At 43.5% G+C, this 12,690-nt stretch overlaps 1 protein-coding gene across 1 annotated transcript in view; it reads left to right on the forward strand.

The window, feature by feature from the left end:
- Nucleotides 1–9,288: 9,288 nt before the first annotated feature.
- Nucleotides 9,289–12,690, forward strand: part of SHTN1 (shootin 1) — a 51,399-nt gene continuing 47,997 nt past the window's right edge. The window contains exon 1 of the mRNA XM_065746838.1: nt 9,289–9,429. Coding sequence (XP_065602910.1) covers nt 9,372–9,429 — 58 coding nt within the window. The 5' untranslated portion in view covers nt 9,289–9,371. The remainder of the gene's footprint in view (nt 9,430–12,690) is intronic.

Below are 12,690 nucleotides of genomic sequence, written 5' to 3' on the forward strand. Positions count from 1 at the left end.
TAGTGTTCCTGAGGAACCTTTTGATTTATCATCATCTAAATTGCTTTTTGCCTTTCTGTTATTGCTGCCTATTATTGCAGGTGGTGTTCACAGGAACTTCTAGAGAGAGAAAAATAATTATTAACCCCTTTTTTGCCCTTCCATCTTGATTTTAATAAGACATGAAAGGCAAAAATTTGAGACATCTGTTGTTTCTTTCAGCCATTTCCACAGAGACATTAGATTGCATTTCAAGCACTCAGCTGAAACAAAACAACTCACCTTGCGATAACACTGCTTTATTAGATTACTGCATTGCATTTGTTTGGTATGATACAGTTTTTTTTCTGAGTCTTCCTCTGTTTTTGCATTAAAAGTGTTTTTTTATGCAGTCCTATGGTATTTTATTATACACGAGTAAGCATGTACTTGATGTGTAAAGCATGAAAGAAGTTGGTTTAAAAAGTGCAACTAGTCCCCCAAATCTTCTGCTCAGATCTAGAGATGTGGCTAATACAGGATTTGCCATACACCTCAGTGAGCTGCAGTGCAGAATCTATGTTCCAAGTAAAAGCACTGACAGAGTGCAAAGATGATACACACTACTTCTAGTGATAGAAATAGAATATATTATGACCCAAGGAATATAGCAAACTTCACTTTGCTAAAATTGAGTGAAATGAATAGTTTTAAAGCAAAGTGGTTACTGAAAACTGTTAGCATGCTGAGTGAACTTTTTACACCAGCTGTTCACTCTACAGCACTGTTCTATTTGGATGGGGATGGTGCAGCCAGTGTCATGGTCTGCTGGCTAAAGTGTTCTGCTTAGGGCAAACATTCCTCTGCATTTGGTTTGCAGCTTCAGACTCCAATTAAGAACTTGGAATACCCTCTTAATGCAGACCAGAAAAGGCCATGTGTGTCTGAGAAGTTACGGGGTAAACCATTGACTTCAGCCAACCTGTGCAACAAGTTCATTTGAATGGCTGAGGGCTTCCAGGAATATTCCCAGAATGAACTTCTAGTGCAAGAAATTGGATTTGAGGATTTGATCCATTACACAAGTCTCTGTATATAGCACTGTATCACCAGAAACAGAGCTTGAAGTAGGAGCTGCCCTGTGGTATGGCATGTCAGCAAAAATGAAGACTGTTGGAAAGGATGTACACTTTTTTTTTGCGTATGATGATGAACAGTTGGTTAAGTGGGAGAAAGTTTGCTTGTTCCTTGGTCCCTTCTGTCTTGTTGAAGGACTTCCAGATGTGCTAGTTAACTTGGTGAGAGCCCTCATGCCAACTTGGAGCATTGTCTCTGGCCAACTCTTATGAAGTACCTGATTTCCTACTGGTGTGAATTAATAGAGCTCTACAGTGTACATTAAACCCACGGTGATTTTTATCAGCAAAATACTTGGCATAATTATCTTAGCATAGCAAGTGAGGTCAAGTGGTGTAATGTAATCCAACACCATCTAAAGAAGGTATGTGACAGCTTTGTTTCGCAAGAAGGGAGTAGGAGGGCTTGTTGGAAGGAGAGCCCAAATGCTCTTTAATTCATGGAACTAGCATCTGACCCTAATTATGTAGTGAAAATGAAGGTAGTGAAGGCACCAGAAAATGGTCAAGTCTGCAGTGGGAACAAAAGCATCAACTACTGCCGAGGTCTATGCAAAGTTCAGCTGAGAGGAGGAGAGAGAGGCGCGAAGTGGCTCCAGTTGCACATAAATACTTGATGGAAAGTGCATTGAGGAAGCAGGGCATTGGGTTATTTCTCATAAGCTTCAAAATTGCTTACAAGTGAAATGAATTGTTCTTCCTGGAGAAATTAATTATGAAAGTAACTTTACAGAGCACTGTAATAAAGATGTAAGCAAAACAATAGTGGTATTGAATTCAAAAGCTATGCATAATGAGAGGCTTATTAACACGTCTACGGTCAGTACCAAGAGACCTTGACTGTTGTACAGTAATGTAAGTTTCTAACTGATTTTATTTTGTCTGGCATGATGTTAGTTGTTTAGCAAAGAACAAGGTCTAAAACAGTATTAACTCCTTAAGTAACTGGAATGGAATAACACTTATTCAGAAACACTTCATTGGCTTCTGGTGTGTTCTTTCCCTACGATTCCTGTCATGGTAAACATTGGTGCTTGCTCAAATTTGATTCTATCTTTGTTCAGCCATCAAACGATGGGCACGGAGATACTTGACTACAATTATGTGGCTAAGATCTAGTTTTTTCTGCCCAAGCTGATAGATTGCATCTTCTTCCTAGGATAAAAAGGTAACTTGTTTACTATTGTCATTTATCATTGCACAGCCTGTCAGGTAAAATACTGCAATTGAGGTATCAGAATTTAGACTTCTGTACTTCGCCCCTGATTCAGCCCAGGACACCATCAGTCTCCTTTGTGGCAAGAGCACACAGCTCAGTCATGTTTAACTTGGTATTCACTGTGATCTTCAGGTCCTCTGGAGACTTGCTTTCAGCTGGACGGCTCCCAGCAGGTAGTAGTGCATGGGGCTGCTCCTCCTCAGGTGCAGGATGTTGCACATTCCCTTGCTGAACTTCAGGAGACTCCTGTCAGCCCATTAAACCCTAGTGGTTCCCTTCCAACTTGGGATATTCTATGCTTCTATGATACTCAAAGAGTTATTTGCAACACTATAGAGCACAACAAAATTTTATTGCAACAATGCTCTCACGCAATCCTTAATCTCTTCTCTAATGGTCCGTTTTATCTAAAGAGGTACAGCATACACCAGGGAAGTACTGCAGAGAAGCATGTAAGAGACACTGCAGTAACTGCTGGAGGTTATTACAGACTCCCCAGTGTGGTACTGGTGAAACCGTGTCCCTCAGGAGAGAGGTCTGGAGATTGAGTCACTTTCTTTCTTTACAACTGCGTGGCATTTGTCCCTGCCAGGCTAGGAGCAAATTCATCTCTTTTTTTTTTGTGGGTAGGATCATAGTGAATCACTTCCGAACTATTTGCTCTCTCTAAATATGTGACTTCGCAGCCATTGGCAAGTGCTCACATCTCAGTGCAAGAGCATCACCACCTGTCTGCCCTTGTAGATAAAGGGAGCACTTATTTCATCCAAATTACATAAAGTGAGCATCCATAAAGTAGGGTGTATTGCTATGAAAGGCATGTTGCTATAATTTGCCTAGTTATATTTTGTAGCTATAAATTTAATTTGCAGCATTGTTAATTACAACACAATTAAAGTATTTCAAAATGCCATGCTAAATACTTACTCTTCTGATTTATCCTCCAATCAGCTTGTGCCTTTTTTTGTGTGCATAGACATGTTTGCCATCCTAGAAGGGTGGAACTAGGAAAGATCATGCCACTGTTTCTAATCAAATGGTTAAGTTTTTCAAATGAATCCGTATTATCTGGGGTTTTTATTTTTAATCATACTTACACTCTGGTTTGAATGCGTGCTGATTAGTTAGTTGTCATCTTAGGGGAACATGAAATGCTTATATTTACCCAGATATATTATGCCAGCCATTATTCAGCACTGATTGGTTTGATGAAAAAATACACATTATTTCAGTAGACAGTCTGCTCAGTTTTATTCATCGTCTCAATTATATACTCAAAAAGCTATTCTGATTTCATTTTTAATGGAGTTTATTAATAATTGCTTATCCATGAAGTGATTGTGTAGTTTATTCTTCCTTGTCGCTGTTCTTTCCCTGTTCCTCTGAAATATGTCTGCTATAAAGTGGTAAACATACAGCTGCAGCCATGCCCTGAGGGTAACTTCAGCTTGTAGCCATGGTGGTATCCACAGGGCAGCTCTCCTCAACAGTACCACGACCAAGGATTCATTTAGGCTTTGCAGGGATGGGTGGATGCCACTGCACTAGAAGAGATTGTCACAGTGTACTCTCAGTCACAGCAGATCCATGCACCCTTCTTTCTCATAGAATGAGAAGTTACAGCCTCAAGTTGTACCAGAAGGAGGTTCAGGTTTGATATTGGGAAATGTTTATTTTCAGAGTGGTAATAAATTGGCACAGGCTGCCCAGGAAGCTGAGGGAGTCACCAACCCTGGAGGCATTCAAGGACTGTGGAGGTGTGGCACTGAGGGATGTAGTGGGAGAATGGGTTGGGGTTGGACTGGATGATCTTTGTAGCCTTTTCCAACCATAATGATTCTGTGACTTACTGTTGGAGATGCTAAATTTTATTTGCATATGAGAGATAAAATTATCTTTGTGGTCACTGAAAGTTCCAAGTAACTTGTAGTCAGAATTAGGAATAGGAATATGCGCTATCTGGCACGGATAACAGCTACAGTAAATTTGACTGTAATGCTTATTTGGTAAGGTACCACACTTTTTCTGCAGGCACTGTTATGCACGCACAGTGCTCTGTTACACAGCTAAGGTATGAGGAAAAAATATTTTGCAAGAATGAATAGATAGGATTCAGAATCTGGTGTCTCTGGATCATTCCAGGTCAAAATTATTAATTCACAGGTTAAATGTTTGTGATGCTCTTCACTGAAAATGTATGGTTCTAGAAGGCATTTCAAGTGAAAAATAGCTACCATTTCTTTCAGTTTGTCATTCTGTGAGATTTTCAACATGCCAAGTCTGCCTGTCTGAGTACTCAGACAGGAGTAGAAGGGGAGAACAAGCTTAAAACATACTTTTAACCATGGGTGGGGGGGGAGGGGGGGGGGAAAGAAAGTAAAATGTTAAGCATGCTAATTATTTGTAAGATTTTGCTCAGATACAACAGTTTCGCTATACACATGAGGGGGAGCTGCTTGTTCTTATTAGCTCCAAGCATTAGTGAAAACAATTCCTACCTGTTGCAGTTCTGAGAGTGTTGATGCTTGTGTTTCTCTTTCATTTTGATGTGGCAGCGCTCTCTTGTCTGGTTCTCTGGAGCTGAGGAGACATCCCTGTGTCCCCTCTGGAATGGGTGAGCCCACATGGTCTGTGCATGGAGCAGCAGGCACAAAGAATATGTGCTGCATGGGGAACAACAGACAGGCTTTGAACAAATGTTGGTGTTATGTCCAATAAAGCTTATTGAACATCATCTGTGAATAACAGGGAGTGGGAGCCGAGATGTGAAGATTGAATCATCCCTTAAAACACAGACTTTGCAAACCCTTCCAGACACCTGGCTTGGGTTTCTGCATTTGGAAATTCAGCAGGGAGGAGGCATTGTCATTCAGCTCTCATTATCTCTTCTATTCTTCTCATAACTTAAGAGTCCATCACCAGTTCCTGTGTATATGTAAACCTGCATGGAGATAGGAAATTGTGAAATTCTGGAAAGACTGCAGGGGGAAGATCTTTTCATGATGTTAGCTTTGATGTGGATGATGGGAACCAGAGGCAGAGGCATGAACCCCATGGATCGTATAGATCTGTTAGAAATTTCTGGAGACTTCATCTTACCTTTTGCTTACAGCCTATTCCAGTGCTTTCACTAAGAAAACTCTTTTAATACCCCTCCCCTCTTATAACTTAAACCCTGCACTACTTCTCCAATCCAACTGAGAACAGTTTATTAACAATTTTATGTTAGTCTTTAATATTACTATATATTATTTTTCTTTCCCTCAGCTTCATCCACAGTAAATAATCTCCTCAAATGCACCCTTACTTTTTCTCACCAAGTGTCCCCAACTAGCCTGCGCTTCAATTTGAAGCGTGCCATTAGAGGCTGACATGCTGTTCTCTCTGATGTCCCACCAGAGCTAAGCATGAAGAAATCACCGTATGTTAAATGTATGTATTTACGTGGCAGTATTTGTCTTTTGTTTGCAGCCGTATATTGCCTTCATTAAGTCTAATTTCCAGAAATTATGCACTGATTGTTGCATATATAGGATAGTTTATGTGTAGAATAGTATAGAATTGTATATAATGATACCCAGCTTAAATCACTGCTCCACTTAAACAAGACCTGAATTTTAATCCAACTTTCTGAAGTTCTTCTAGCTTTTTCCTGCCAGTTATCAGGTGTGCCTCTCAAAATCATGCATAATCTGTGATAAAACTATTCCAGGTCTTGAAAGAAGAGATGCAAAAGGGTAGAACCTACAGATAATGGTGAATCAATCTGAATTTTCTTCTCTGCAAGGATGTGGATAACGATGATGTCATTTACTGACATGGATTTTCCAACAGAATGTGATCTAATCCTGGATTTTCCCCCCCCTCCAAGTACTAGTACTGTCTGGGAACTGAACCAGTTTTTGAACACATTCAGTCTTAGCTTCCCAGTTTAACAAAGAAGAAGTGATATTACTGAAGTGATACGACAAACTGGCTATTTATGTTCAAAGTACAATCTTGCTTCTCCTTCTCTGATAGAGGAAGTAATAACTACCTAATCTCTATGTAAACATTGAAATCCCATGTTGGATGCTTTTATTGCCTGCACAAGCTTTTTGTGATCTTAAAGGTTTACTGCATCTGCTATCAAATCACAATATAAATATTACTACACAGCATAGTATGGGCATTACAGACTATCTCTTATTTTAAATAACTTGGAAACAGTGAACTGAATTCATGATCCAAGGAAGCATTGCTGGAGATGTTAAGCCCTTTTAAAGCACAAGGGCATCCGTTAGCAAGAGCTAATTTTTCTGTTGTCTGCTAACTCATGAAAAAAAAAAGTAAGCCAGTCTGGCAATTAATGATTCATTAGCACCTTTGGAGAACAATGTCAGTGTGGCTTCCATCCTACTTGCTACTGCAGCCAAAAGGGTCTGTGATGAAGACATCCTGCATTAAGTGCTTACTTTTCAAGATACTGTAACTTGAGTTAGTTATGAGTGAGTAAGAACAGTGCTGAAGCTGCAGTATTGAAATTACGGAAGGGAAATGTTTTGACCATAATACTTGAATTTGAATAAATAAAATAATGGAAGAATTGCCTTACTGTCTCTGTGAAAATCAGAGAGATTTTATGCTCTGTTCTGGCAGCACATAACAGACAGGACATTGTTGCAAGATGAAGATGTCCGGTGTCTTGGCACGGTGCAACTCTATACAATGGTTCTTTTGCAAATCCTGCTATTGCACTGTAAGAAAGATTGGTTTGGGAATAGAGGGGGTGGCATCAGCAAAGGGATGGGGAGTTTGGAATGAAACCTGTGGCTAAAGGGAAGCCAACAGACAGCTTAAGACGCTACAAATTAAAACACTGGCAAAACTGCTCTGTCTTAAAGTGGGGGGCTATTTGAAACCAAGGTCAGCCCAGAACTCTGAAGTCTAAAATAAGATCTCTGTGTTATGCAAAATGGAGGCATTTATTGATGTGTAATCCTATTTGTAGCCTTCACGTTCAGCTTCTGGTTGCAGGCACGGATTCTGGTTGAGTCTTTTCCACTAAGCCAAAAAGCCCTCAAGTACCAAGGATTTTCTCCTGTGAAATCAGCATAATCCAATAATTTATTTCCTTTTTTGCTCAATTAAAAAGATCAAAAGTTTGAAGTCTCCCTCCTTGAGCCTTGGATCACTTTTTTTTCCTCTTTCGCTTTCTCTACAAATGACTCTGTGCCATCTTTTGAAGAGGTGGATTATAGTATCGTTATTTTGGTCTTGCTGATGTCATGGGAGAATTTTTCCCTGTAGTTAGTGAACATCCCATTCTGCTGCAGCACCTCACTGGCAGCAATTCTGTAATTACTCGCACGCTGCTTCCCACAACTGCTACAGGGCCTTTGTTTTCCAGAGTAATTTCCCCTTCTCTGTGTGTGAATGCTCACAGGAGAATGGATTTATAACTTCAGTTAAGTGCATTTTATGCTGACAAGTTCCAAAGCAGCTGACTAGCTTCTGAACTTTCCTGCATGGCCTTGGTAGCTCTGAGCACATTGCACCAGTACTGTTCGTGTGTGCTCCTGGCTCCTTTCCAGGACAACATCACACGTTAATAACCATCTCTAGGACAGATAACGCTACAGAATAACAGCACAAAGTCTTTTTTTTTTTTTTTTTTTTTAGGTTTACTGGGTCAAGAAGACTACAGGATGCAGTCGGGCAAGAAAGAGGCGGGATGTCTGAGCAGCAATTTGTGGTGAAGTCTTTTTCCTTTCTTTCTCAGATCTTCTAACTAAGGTTGCCACGTCAGGGGCAATGTTTTGCTTTCTGGATGCAATGGTGTGCTGCCAGCAATTGCCAAGGATTGAGATGGAAGAGCTGTGACTTTGCCAGTGCTTAAAGAACAAATCTGAAGACTGCTGCAGTTCAGTGGACCACTACTGTGGGCGGCTCCAGTGTGACTGACAGGAGGTTCTTGAAAATGAGCTCAACCTCAGATTTATCCCAGAATTATCCATTACGAATCATGTGTCTCACAGCATTTGGTTAGTTAACATTAAAAATGGCAATTTTATTTCAAAGTTCTGAGTTTATAGTTTCTAAAGTTCAAGAAAAAAAAAGGGGGGGGATGGGAGATACAACCAAGCTCTGCAGTATTCAGTGCCAGACTCCAGAGGAGCTGGGTGGGGTCACTACTTGAGCACAGAAATAGAAACAGAGAGATCAATTTGGTCTGTTGTGATAGGACAAGGGGAAACGGTTTCAAACTAAATGAGGGGAGATTTAGGCTGGATATAAGGCAGAAGTTTTTTACAATAAGGCTAGTGAAGCACTGGCACAGGCTGCACAGAGAAGTGGTGGATTCCCCATCCCTGGGGACAACCAAGGTCAGGACGGATGGGGCTCTGAGCACCTGATGGAGCTCTGGGCGACCCTTTTCAGCACAAGGAATTGGACCACGTGGCCTTTAGACGTCCCTTGCAACGCAAACGGTTCTATGCCTCTGTGTTCATTGTCAGATCCTCTCCTTTTCCCCTCTGGGACTGCTGGAAAGCAGAACTGTGTTCTTCATGGACAAGTGGAGCAGGGCATCCACCAAAGCCCTCTGCTCTGATGACGTCCCCAAGTTGCGTCCGTGCTGGTCGCTGACACTGGCCCACAGCTGCTTCTCTGCAATCTCTAGGAATGCACTTCTCCGCAAACGGTGTAAAAAACACTCATTAAAGCTACACAGGGGCGCATCCTTCTAACCAGGACGAGGCGAACACTGCGACGAGAACGAAGCTTTCCTCTGCCCAGACACTTGAGCGCATTTTCGACACCACCCACAGCAGCACCCCCGCCCCGATCGCACCCCTCAGGATCCCGCTTCACCCCCACAGCCCCGGGTACGCGCGGGCAGCGGGAGCCCCCCCGGCCCCGCACGACCACCGCCCGTCATAGCGCGGAGCCGCCGCACCCCGCACATGCTCACTGGGGCGCCGCGGGACTCTGGGCATGTGCAGAGCGGAGCGGGCCGGGCCGTCCGCCGCGCCCCGGGGCTGAGGGATCCGCCCGAGCGCTGCCAGGTGCGGGGCAGGATGAACAGCTCGGACGAGGAGAAGCAGCTGGAGCTGCTGGCCAGCCTGAAGGACAGAGGTAGGGGAGTGCAGGCGGGCGGCGGCTCTGAGAGGACCAGCTCTCCCTCCCTCCCTCCCTCCCTCAGCCGCCGCGGAGCCGGGTTCGGGCGGTGGGAGCGCGGCCTGCGGCGCGGGGCGGACCCCAGGCCCCCGTGGTGCGGAGAAAGCAGCTTTAAAAACGAGAGCGGGCACGCTGTGATTCTGCCCCGTGCCGGCTGCCTCGCCTCTCGGCACCTGCTGGCTTTACGCGCTGTCGGGGTGGGCATCGTGTGGCTGAGGGCCACGTGCGGGCATCGAGCCCCTCACACACAGCCGGTTGCAGTCCGGCCTACCCTGGGGTCAGTCCATCTCCTCCTCTTTGGAAGAGGGACTCGGCAGGAGCGCCGAGGCTCGGGGAAGTGAAAGCCTGGCTGTGGTGGGCTTCCTGCAAAGGCTGAGCTTCTTGAGAACGTGCCTGCTGTGGCAGAACTCTGACCCTGCTCTGTTGTGCGTGGCAGGAGGTGCTGGACCAGCCTGTGCTCTGCTCCTAATCCTGGTAATGCAGCTCAGGGCTAGCCCTGATATGCCGTGAGTTTCTGTAGAGCCTTTGTTGCTCCAGGGGAAAGGAATGAAGGGCGCTTTCGGTTCCCTGTGTGAGTCAGTACCCAGTGCTTCAGCCTTATGGATGCTCATGTCCTAAGGTGTTGAAGTGATTTGTGTCCTTAATAAGGAGAGACGAGGAAAAAAGCTTGGATACTGCACCTTCACTAGGCAGTTTACTTCTGAACCAAACTGGTCTGGAAGTTTCTGCCTCGCCTAGTTAAACAGATACCAATTGCTGGGGTTAGTTATCAGTCATCTGAGTTGTGAACATTCATCTGTGAGCATCTCTCCAGGGGCCAGCATGTCTCTGATCTCTCAGCTTAATGGCAGCAAACTTATTACAGGCTATAACTGGACTGGGTCACTTCTGCTGTGCTGTTGGCTTCTGAAGAGTTGTCTGTATCAAAGTGATGGTTGCTGAACAAGTATGCGTTATTCTTCAGAAATCCCAACATCTTGAAATTGGTTTGAGTTTCCTCACTGACTTCAGAAGATCTGGGGTCACAATGTTGACATCTGAAAGCCTTCTGCTCCAGTACATTGAATGTCCTGTAACATCTGAAGGAAGTTTATGGGACTTCAGGAGTTAGTTCAAAGGAAAGACACTAACTCAAGTACTGGCTACCATAGATCCTCCTAAGCTGTTGAAATAGAAACTAACAGGCAGGTCCTGTCCTGTAATGTGCTGTTCTTGATAGGTGCTCCTCAAATGTAGGAGTGTTAGTAATTTGTTGTGGGACTGACAGATAGTTTTGTAATTGCATGGCTGGTTGGGAAGCTGATTTTTATGGGAGAAGAATTATCCAGTGCAAAACTTCTTGAAAATACTTAGTTTCTGATATTGCATTGTTTTAGATGCAAACTGGCGTGTTATGCAAGCACACTGCAGTTAAAAGGTGTGCACTGGCAGGACTGAAGTGTCCCAAGAACCCAAAGAGGGTTGGAAAGAGGAAGAAAAAAACCCTAGTAATTTTCCTCTTTGCTGCTTCTAGGTATAGTTAAGAATATTACACTGAAAGTAAATGCAGGTGGTGGGATGACCTGCAGTCTCTGAAGGCTTGAGATTCCAGGTGTGTATACTGTTCAGGAGTCCTGTATTTATTTAAAGTGGTATATGGCTTCAGATCATTGCGGCGTTACGGTCTGTGGTCAGATTTCTGGATAACACCCATTGATTTGGAGGAGTTTGAAAACATTCTCTTGGTAGCCTGTGTTCAGTTTCTTTTTCAGGGCGCGTTTTTCCAGTGTTGAGAAACAGCCTGGACGTGATGCCAGGTGGAGAGGGCAGCAGTTGTGTACGTGGCTGATTGCAGTAGTGTCTCAGTGCTGCCTTTACTTCCTCAGCAAGGTCAGCAGATTGCACCTGAGGCAGGTGTTTGGTGGCTGCTGTGCAATTCTCAGTGGCAGCTGTGACACTGACTGGTGTCTGGACAAATTCACTTGGCTTGTTTGGCACAGCTCTGCGCAGCAGCAAGGACGCTGAAACTGTCTGAGTGTGCAATAGGCTTATCTTTCACCCTTGCTGAATTTTCCAGGTCCTGTGGATGAGACCTGGATACTTGACACTACTTGTTCTTTAGCTTGCTGAGTTGCCAAGTTTAAGGTGAACATCACAAAGAAACACGATCTCTGTATCAATGATATTTAAGCCTTAGATGTATTATTTGAGTTTTCATTCTGTAAGTAGCTTTCTCAGGTGGCTCGATTAGGTGAGACAGGTATGCTATAAATATGAGCATTACCTAAATGCACCTTTTTTTTTTCACTATCACAGTCAAACTTGTGGTGACTTGGCTAAATTACTGTAGTTAATGACCACTGTTAACTACAGATATACTGAACATGATTTTCTTTATCTATTTTAAAGGTCTTATCTATGTTTCTGTTGGCTTTTTTAGATTTGATTTTTATTATTTTTGATGAAGATTGGTGATTTTCCAGGGAGCTGTGGGACTCCCAGGATACAGTGCAGGCTGCTAAGTGAATCTTAAAGTTTGTATGTGGCTGATACTACCAATGCTGTGCCGTGTCCTGCTGGAAGAGAGGATGCCTGGGTTTAGCAGAAAGGATCTTTGGCCACAAGATTGGGAACAAAAGAAAAAAAAACAGTCCTTCTAGCTTGTATTTTTACTCCTGAGAGCAGTTTGCAGGTCTCGCGTACGCTTTACTTGTTAGGGGATTGTTGCTATCTGGGAGGTGTTTTGTGCAACAGATTTGGCCAGGCTGTTTTCCAGGTATGCTGGGATAAAGCGTGTGGCAGAAGCCAGCCTGATGGAGCTTCTGTGGTCTTGCTGTCAGGGATGATTCTCCCTCTCACGGTGTCCAATGCTGCCAAAGGCCAGGTGTGAATTTGCTCCTACCAGCACAGTGACTTCATTAAGATAGCTTTTTGCACTGCAAGCTTTGACTCTTGCCTGCACCAGTAAATACATGCCCAGCCTGCAGCCTGGAAGGATAGGTAGTGATGTGCTTTCCTTGTGCTCCACTTATTTTTTGATTGAGTCTGAAATGCTGAGGTGGCATTATGGGCTGATATACCGTGGAAGGGCTCTCCATGTACTTGAAGGCCGCTCTGGTTTGCAGTATAAATGCTGAAATATATGAGCATAGAGTTTTCTTGTTTGTGGTTTTTAGTATGCAGCTTTAGAAGGTTTTCTTTTAATAAGACTGGGGAATCTCACTTTGTATATGTGTGTCT

This window comes from Cyrtonyx montezumae, unplaced genomic scaffold, assembly GCF_038088225.1.
Source record: "Cyrtonyx montezumae isolate F1298 unplaced genomic scaffold, pur_monq_1.0 scaffold_4, whole genome shotgun sequence".
Classification (NCBI taxonomy): Eukaryota; Metazoa; Chordata; class Aves; order Galliformes; family Odontophoridae; genus Cyrtonyx; species Cyrtonyx montezumae.